Source organism: Morone saxatilis, unplaced genomic scaffold, assembly GCF_004916995.1.
Source record: "Morone saxatilis isolate NCDOM2014 unplaced genomic scaffold, NCSU_SB_2.0 Contig5, whole genome shotgun sequence".
Classification (NCBI taxonomy): Eukaryota; Metazoa; Chordata; class Actinopteri; family Moronidae; genus Morone; species Morone saxatilis.
Window position 1 is genome coordinate 25,769,373 of NW_023340095.1, and position 9,668 is coordinate 25,779,040.

Below are 9,668 nucleotides of genomic sequence, written 5' to 3' on the forward strand. Positions count from 1 at the left end.
CCTGATTGTTTCACAGATTATCTCTCTCATGTACTACTGTCAGGATATAGTGAAGTTTCGGTAAATATGACAAAAAGTTACTATTTTAAAGGTTACCTACTGCAGCTTTAAAACCATGCCATATCCTAAAGGATCTATTGACTATTATTTGACAGCTCTGACATCACATATTGGGTTGTAGCCAGAAGCACAACATGCAGAACAGAGAACAGAGCACAAATATCTCTACACATTTCTAACATATTATAAGACGTGTAACAACACACCTGTCACTCTGCTCAGCTTCATTCACAAAGCCTCCACAACTGTTTCTTAACAGCTCCATGTCTCATTCCTTCAGATAACCCTAATAATAAGCCTGCCTTAGCCATGATGAAGACATTTTCAGCCACTATACGCTCTTTGGTTTTATCTTGTCTGTCTTTATTTTGATTTAAACTGATATTTCCACCATTTTCACTGACACTGTTCCTTTGAGTTTCTAATAAATCACAAACACTTTTACCACTGTAAATGGACCATGAAGCTGCTAAGAAGCTGTTATTTGATGAATCTTGTCACTCTGAATGTGATAATTTCATGGTCAGTTGTAAACATAAGGTCTGGTGGCCATTTAGGGGCCACTGAACCACACTGTCAGCTGCTGTGTTTAAACAGAAGAGTCTGAACTCTTGTTGTCACTGCACCGCACCATCTGTTGCCATGGTGATCTGCCACAGTCAGATACAGTGGCGGGCTCGCCTTGGAGAATCATCAGACATTTTCTAGCACTTCATCATTGTCCTCCTCCTTCTCCTCCTCCCCTGTCCCTGCCCCTGCAACAGTTACCACAGCATCAAGTGAGAACATTGAGAGTCAAAGTTTAGGAAAAGTTTGCATGTGATGTCATGTTTGTACCATTCCAGGTCAGGTGATCTGTAGGCATGCGGTCAGGAGAATTGTTGTCATGTGTTTCATCAGGAGGGGAGCAGTCTGACTTCTGTGACTGGTCAGAGGTGTGTCCATCAGGGACACTGTGACTGGGTGAGACATGCGGTTGTATGTCTGAGTTGACATTAGACTCCACTTCCTCTTTTTCCTCCTTCTCCTTATTGGCCAGCTCTGTGCACAGTAGACACACAGGAAAGTTTAAGGGTACGTTCACACTGCAGGTCTTAATGCTCAATTACGATTTTTTGCTGAGATCTGATCTGACCAGTCTACGGCCCTGAAGTGACCCGCATGCGCAGAAGAAGACGTGACGTCACACGCAGCACACTGTGTTTACAGAAGTTAATATGGATGCTACAAATGTCAGCGTGTGTATCAATTTTGCAGTTGCAATCAGAGCCGACAAAATTATGATGATGATTATGATATTGCCGCGTCCCGCCTCCTCCAGAGCAGAATTGTGACACCCGTCTCACTTCAATGACGTAAAAGTCGGATGAAATGCGACATGATCGTTCAGACTGAGGTCGCTTTGAAAAACATCAGATTGGATTTAGGACCATATATAAAAGTGGCCTGGATCTGATTTGAAAAATCTGATTTGTCCTGTTCAGACTCAAAATCAGATATGAGTCACATATGGGCAAAAAAGTCAGATTTGGGCCTCTTTTGCCTGCAGTGTGAAGTTACAGGAAATTTCATACAGAATTGCGTTTCTACCACATCTATATGAAGGAACAAGTTATGTTCTGTGCAAAGAATTTAAAGTTACAGAAACAACTAACGAGATAAACAGTCTGAAGCCATGCTAATGACTCTGCCTTTCTCATTGCCACCAGACAGTGGTATTCTTTTTGGAAAAAGTGACAACCCTATAAGTTATGCTTTAAGAAGAGCATGAATTTCTTTTCTCTTCCTCATAACACCTCTTGGGCTCTGTAGAAAATTGCGCTGTACACAAATATAGCTTTGTGGGAGTCAAAAATCAGCCGAATGTATGTTTCACTTGTAATAGTCCTGTTACTGTTACGAATGACTCTCAGAGGTGAAAAGCAATGTTCTCTACATAGATTTTTTTTCTGTGTGATGGAACAGTGCCAAAACCTAATGTCTGAACCAGGAAATACAGATAATAAAGTTTAGTTCATTGTCCATTGTAGGAGGATCTATTGGCAGGAATTAAATATAATATTCATAGCTATGTTTTCATTGGTGTATAATTACCTAAATATAGGAATCGTTGTGTTTTTGTTACCTTAGAATGAGCTGTTTTGATCTATAAATGTCAAGGGTCACCTTCAATGTAGCCCAGGAGGGAGAAACAAAACACTTGCAGTAGATAGGGCCTTTTGCATTTTTTGTGGGTTTCACGGCCACCATAGTTAACCCTACACACTACCAGATCGTTAAATACAGATGCACACAGTGTTCAGTTAGTTGCAATCTGGCAATTTAACTGCTAACTGCCACTAAATTCTACACACTTGTAAAAACAGAAGTAATTTACATCCGCTGATGGCATTTTCGAAGTCTGAAGGGAACAGACAATATACCTAACTAATGGTGCTGGGAAGTCAAAATTTCCGAGTTGGAAAGTCAGAAGAACCTCACCAACTCTGACCTCAAAATCCAAGATAGCTGATACACACATTAAAAGTAGTGAAAGCTGTAGTGATAAAATTTTTTATAGCACTTCTGCCTTTCGTGTCTCATTATATTAGGCGTACACACAGTACAGTCTGTGGACATGTTGCTACAGCATTGGGCAAAATACTGCATAATGCATTGTATATAACCTGGTATTGGCTAGATGATGGCTAACCAATGCCTGTACATCGTGTTTGTCTTTCTGTACATCTGTTTCCTCTCTGGTCTCTCTGTCCTTTCCCTCTTCCTCTCTCTTTCTCCTCTCCTCTCTCTCCTATCTCCTTTCTCCCCAACTTGGTCAAGGCAGATTTGACCCAGCCCCACTAGAGCCGAAGGGTCTGTCCCTGAGGTTTTTGCCCCGTTAAAAGGCAGTTTTTCCTTGCCCCCGTCGGCCCAAAGTGCCCTTGCCTCATGGTGGTACGGTTGGGTCCTGTAAATGGTTTATAAGGAGTTCGGTCTTAGACCTGCTCGTAATTTGGAAAAGTGGCCTGAGATAACTTTCTGTTATGAAATTGGCGCTATACAAATAAAATAGAATTGAAATTAACAATGGCTACAGCTTTGTTTTTACAACCCCACTTGTTGTAAACTGGAACGTAAAGTCCAAACTCAGGGGGTGAGTCCTTTTCCAGCTTCTGCATTTCAGGTAAAATGGTTAATACCAGCAAAATGACATACCAGAGGGCTACAAATACGATGAAATTTGAAGTTAATACCTCTGGTGTGTGGTGTGTGTGGTGTGGAGTTTTACCGTGCACAGAAGCTCTTTCCATCTGTCCCCTTGTTGCTTGCCATGAACGCCGGATAGGTGGAGCCTCAAGAGCCGGCAGGGTCAATAAGCTGGTCCAGGAAAAGTCCATCCTGTCCCATCAACGAACCTGTTTTCGCAATGGCGACCAACTACTGTGTTTTGTGCAGCTGACTCCACGGTACTGACCACCTGTTCCCTGTTAGACTAAGAAACAGAGCAGAGTTGAATGGGAACCAGGGGCCCTTTTTTCACCATCCATAAATACAAGACTAAAACTATATAAACTTGCTTGGTGAAGTGAACTAATTAAAAACTGCTGAAATCTTTTTTATCGCTTTTCTACCATGGGAACCCTTAACAATGGAATCTGTAGCCTACAGCCTCCGAAAACATGAAGCTTAGCCCATAATCTTAAATCAGTTCCAAACCACGAAGCTGAAGGGGGAATGTTGCAAGATTGTGAGACATGTTGTAAGGGATTGGATTTTTTGTATAAAGAAATGTATCGAGGGAGTTTGGGTAATCAGAATCATAACTTAGCAAAGCAGTATGGAGCCCTGTCGACGATCATGAGAAATCGGAGATCCCATGCTTGCCAGGCTTGCAACCGCGTAGTACCTGGTGTCCAACCCCAGTGTGTGACTGGACAAATCAGCATCCTAATGAGGAACGAACCTGTTGGCTCTGAACATGAGCTGATGGCCGTGGTTTTAACGCAGGTGTCGTGTTGCCAAACGGTGTGTGAGAAGTGCAAGGAACCGAAGATGGCTGCTAAAGAGGTTTGCTAAAGAGGTTAGCCGTAAGATGCTGCTAAGCAGTCCCAAGTTTTCGTATAGAACTTGGAAGAGAATTTTGTTTCGACTGAAGAGAGATGAAAGAACGACGCCATGAAAAGCTGGTTTCTTTCAAATAAAGGAAAGAGTCCTTGAAATGGGTTCCGAATGTGTTTTGTCCACATGAGTAACTCCTTATTGAGTGCATGCTGTGGAAATTTCCCAGCGATTTTCGCCATGAAGGGGAGTTGTCATAAACTTCTGCGTACCATTATCCGATTCTCCAAGTCCCACCTGGACACCATCATGTGAATAATGTTCAGTAATAAGTGAGAAAGGCCACCGGACCTAGTGGTTGTGTCTTGTGGGCGTGGCCGTCAAATTTTGATAATACGCATTTTTACATTGTTCATAGTGGGATGTTGCCTGTGGGTGTGTCAAAATGGGCTTCGAAATTGGCAGGAATTGATGCGAAGTTAGGAACATAACAAAAAAGCCCTCTTGGACCCCATAACCCAAACCATAACAGGAAGTCGGTGCCCATTTGAATTCCATGGTCCATTTTCTGTGAATTTTTCGCCCTGTAATTTTAACAAACCTCCCTCCTAGGGAAATTATCGAGATCTAACTTTCAAAATTCGTCAGTTACAGTGCAAAAAGACATTGCTGATTGAAAAAGTGTGCTATTTGTGACCTGTAACGTTCGAAGGGCATGTCCGTTGGCTTTTCCATCAAAAAGTTTGGCCATTTAGAATTCCAATGGTCACTTTCGGTGAATTTTCTTTCGTATTTGAAGGAACTTCCCCTAAGGGAATTGTCGAATCTGCTCTCATAATTGGTCAGTACAGTTCAAAGAATGATTGCTGATTCAAGAAAGGTTTGTTGCGAATTGTGTGGGACTGTACGTTGGGACAGCGGCGTGGTCCGTTGGGTGCGATAAAGTTTGGCCCAGCTTGAATCGAATGTCAAAACTGCTGATGCCATTCTCCGGCAGTGTCAGGGCTTCAAATTTTTTAAATAACTCCCCCTCCTAACAACATTTAATCGGGATTGATTTCAAATTCGATCACTGCAAATCTAGACACCATTGGGTGTTTAGAAAGGTTGGGCGTGGCGCTGAATTTCCACGGTTCGCAGGAAAGAGTCTCGCCTTATGAAAGCTAAGAGCGGTCTCCCTCCAGCTTCCGACGATGAGGGGCGTTTGGGCGTGGGGTGATGTGGCGGGCCCGCCCAATGCTGCTTGCAGCTTTTAAATTTAAGATGTTGTAACCACTTCCCCCAAAATAAGTGGTAGTGGTAACCTGGGATCTCCCTGTTTCCAGTCCTCTCCTGCTTCCCTGTTCTTTCTTCTATCAGATAGGACCCAAGTCACGTTTTTCTGTTGTATCGAATCAAGAGACCACTGGAAATTCCGGCTTTCCACGATAAAAGTCTATGTGAAAACCTGCAAACCAGTCAGAGGGAAGGAGAGAAGACAGTGGTGAATTGATAAAAATACTTTTTTTACTTATTTTTATAGTTTAATAATCAGATTGGGAAAATCGAGAATGTGTTGTGTTTTTCAAAACCACCCAGCAGATGTCCATGTTGAACAGGTTTTAATATGCACGAACAGCCCTCCCGTGTCCATGAAGTTCTGTAATAGTTCCTCGGTTGTTTACTATTACTGGTTAATGGTAACTCCTCACCTGCCTGTGCTCCTTAGGTATTATTGGTTGGATGGTGTTCCTTACCTATCTGTGAAGTTGTGGGCAATCATGGTGGCTTTTTTGCGGTCCCACAGAGAGGAGAAAAAGGAAGACCGAAGTTTCCACCCACTCTTTATCTCCCCTTGGAAAAAGAACACCAGTCACCAAGGCATCATAAAGTGGTTGGTTTTTTTTAAAATATCTAATCAACTCTTGAGTGGTATTTTACATCCACTTTCCAAAACTGTTAAATTCAAACAAGAAAAGACGGGTTGGGTGTTTGGAGACTCTTATTTCCAAGAAGTTTTTGTCCCAGAATCACCCGATCGATTTTTTGGTTTTTAAGAGTTTTAATACAATAAAGTATATGAAATCCATAACCAAAGTCCATACTTCTTTGTGAATGTGTGCTTGTTAAATTTTTTTTCTTCACCACTTTTGTTTGTAATTTTGGTTATAAAGGTAGATAAGTGAAGTTAGTATTTAGTGATTTAGGAGTCTGTTCCAGAGGAAAACCATATTGATGGCTGACAGTTTTTTTCCCAAAAAATTTGTGTGTGTTATATAAAGTTCTGCAACTTGAGCTCCTTGAAGGGACAACATTTCAAAGATTCAGGGAGGATTCAAGTGATTGTCCCCCAAGGGGGAAATTCAATCTCCAACATCACTGGCACTGCAGACAAACACCCAATACAGTCAAAAAAGAAAGACGCCCATCCACATCAGACAAATCCACAAAAAACAAACCGAATCAGAATAATGAGGACATGACAGGGTGGACCTTCGCACTCGCAATGCCCCGCTTTGTTTAGAAGCAAGCAAATTAAGCTGCAAGGAATGCCAGGCTTTTTTTCCCAAATGCGAAACCTGTTTGCGCTCAAAATGTTCGGTACCGGTGGAGGGGAGGTCCGTCCAGAAGCAGTGGGGTGAGATATTTGGGTTGAGTTGGGGGGGGTGTCTATGTCCAGGTTCGTTATTGTGGTTGCAATGCGTGAGATGGCCCTGTTGTTTAGTTCTGTGAGATTGGTTGTGGGTAGTCCGATCATCTTGGACGCTGTGTTGGTGATGTGTGTCAATTTTGTCCGGTTGGTGACATTTCAGACTAAAGACTAGTTAAATGGGAACTACTTGTCCAACTGGGGATGCTGTTTCTCCAATTAGAAAAAGTAGATTTTTGGGTCTGTGGTTACAGTTAGGGTTAGTGGTTAGGGCTAGGATTAGGGTAAGTGTCCAGGAAATCAATCTAAGTCTATGTAATATCCCCAAAAGGGCCATAATGTTGTTGGATGTTTGTGCCTCATGAGTGGCAGCTCTAAACTTTCTTCCCTCTTTTTAGTGTTTTTTTATAGTGTTATGGCTAACCCGGCTGCAGAGGGAGTACCGGGAATGCAGCCTCATGTGCTACACAGAGACATGGCTGAGTGAACTTTCTCCTGACCCTGGACGGATTTCAAGTTGTATGTGCGGACAGGAAAGCAACAGAGAGCGGTAAGAAGAAGGGAGGAGGAATCGCTGTGTTTGTGAATGAAAGATGGTGCCACCCGGCACACATCAGTGTTAAGGAGCAACTCTGCACCAGAGACTTGGAGCTGTTAGCGGTTAGCATGCGGACGTACTACCTTCCAAGGGAGTTTTCACATGTTATTGCTGTAACTGTGTACATCCCTCCCTAGGCTGTTGCTACTGCAGCTACAGACTAGATCCACACTATTGTCTCCCACCTTCAAAACCAGCACCCCCAATCCCTCCCTCCCTCATCATCCGGTGACTTCAACCCATGCTTCAAACTGTCCTCCTGCTCTCCCCACCTTCACCCGGTACGTGAAATGCCACATTAGGGAAAACAAAACTTTGGACTTGTTGTATGCAAACATCAAGGATGCATACACCTCATCCCCCCTTCCCCCCGCTTGGTCACAACCATGTCCATCTGGTCACAGACTACACCCCTGTGGTGAATAAACTACCACCTGAGAAGAGGCCTGTGAAGGAGTGGTCTGAGGAGACCAGTGCTAGGCTCAGAGACTGCTTTGAGACAACAGACTGGAAGTACTCTGCAGCCCCCTTGTGTGTGTGAGCATTGTTGCTGTGTGTGTACCTGTCTAAAGAACTCCTCCATCAGACTGTGAGTCCAGCGGTAATGCAGTGGCCAGGCTTTGGCTGGATGACTGATGTCTGCAGCATGAAGCATCAGAGACAACACCTTCACTTTGTCTATACTGGAGAGAGAGAACAAAATAATTTAATGGAAAAGTCTTTCAAAAATCATTCAGTAATAAGTTGTAACTAGGTAAAGTCAGAAAAGCAACACTTTCCGTACGTTTGGCAGGGTAAAAAGGTTAATATCTTCTCATTTAAAATTAAGAATCTCGGTTTAGTGAATTCACTACTGCAGAGAAAGGGATATAATTTGAAAGACTACATGCAGTGTGGTGTTTTTAAGTTTGTATTTTAATCATAGTGTGCAGAGTACATTTCCCCAGACAGCTGCTGCTGCTGCAGCAACACAAGCAAAACTAGCTTGTCAACAAGCTGAACACAACTTCTTCCCCAAAATCTCATCCAAGCATGAGCTGAGAGGTGTGACAGCTGCCGCCTCCACACCTCCACTCCAGCAGGGCTGACAAAGAGAGAGGGGCAGCTGTGAAAGCCCTTCAGGGATGCGCAGAGCAGTCTGGTTCAGCAGACTGATTATCTGCTTGTCCTAATCAAAGAAACTAACCACAATGTACTGTTCAAGTCCCTATTAAGCTGTTAAAGAATGTAATACTGAATTTTATAAGAAATATAATTATCTACCTTGAAAGGTCTGATGAATTGGTGATTTCATTTGCTGAGAAGAGTTTTGTGCAAAAGGAATTAAACTCCTGTCCCATATACTGTAGATGCCCATTCCAAGGTTGGAAGGCAGGTTGAGTTCAGTGATTGAAGCAAATAAAAGCCTGGGCTATTCATTGAAGATCTATGGTATATGGCTGTACATATGTTGTTATAGAAAACATTCCCAATTATTAGTTGGTATATCGTTATCAACGACAACAATTATTCAGTTTATACCTATGGAAAAGCGGATTGTGCTCAATGGTGATTACCGTACGGTATAATTATGGTAATCATGGGCTCTTGTCCGCTCGTTAACTGCGCCAGGGCAGTCGTCATGGTCCTTCCTCGATTTTGCATGCCATCACGTCAGTCAGTACTGGGACGTGGCTCTATTTGAAAGTGGCCTGGGTGAGATACTTCTGTGATGATTGGCACTATAAATAATCATTGAATTGAATTGAATCAGCTGGGCCACAACCCTCCCTTGGTGGCACCCCTATTAATTTATTAATTACTAACAGATTATAACCAGCACTATTGTGTTCTGCTGATGTAGCTAAAACAAACACAGGTACATATATGTTGGCTAAAGATTAGAGGACAGAGGTCATGGTTGGTGCACGGACCTGTGTGTCTGTGTTAGGGCATTCCTCATGGTCTTGATCTGCTGGAAGTGACAGGACATGTCGGTGGACATCACCATTTCTATCACCAGAGCCCTTAGCTCCCTGCCAATAATCAATACACACAATAAATATTATCTGTGATATGTGATAGTATATGTATCAATTCATCAGTGACGTGTGATCTGTGTGCCCACCTCCAGTCGTCCTTATTCAAGTTCACAAGGATGTTCATGTCCTCTTCTGCCATCAGCCTGTAGGCGGCACTGACATGATGGTTCTCCAGCACTGACCTGTCANNAAACCTGGATACGCTACCTGGAGTAGTCAGGTAGATACTGTGGCACATAATCACCTTTTCCTGGTTTTTCAACATTCTGCCACTGTTCTGTTGGTACAGAACTGTACCAGAACTAGGAGGAGCCAGAGGAAC

The 9,668-nt window shown here is 43.0% G+C and overlaps 1 protein-coding gene across 1 annotated transcript in view; it reads right to left on the reverse strand.

The window, feature by feature from the left end:
• Positions 1 to 6: 6 nt before the first annotated feature.
• Positions 7 to 9,668, reverse strand: part of LOC118338673 (calcium/calmodulin-dependent 3',5'-cyclic nucleotide phosphodiesterase 1A-like) — a 12,436-nt gene continuing 2,774 nt past the window's right edge. The window contains 5 exon segments of the mRNA XM_035675950.1: positions 7 to 815; positions 898 to 1,153; positions 7,843 to 8,008; positions 9,239 to 9,340; positions 9,433 to 9,553. Of these exon segments, the coding sequence (XP_035531843.1) occupies positions 754 to 815; positions 898 to 1,153; positions 7,843 to 8,008; positions 9,239 to 9,340; positions 9,433 to 9,553 (707 nt within the window). The 3' untranslated portion in view covers positions 7 to 753.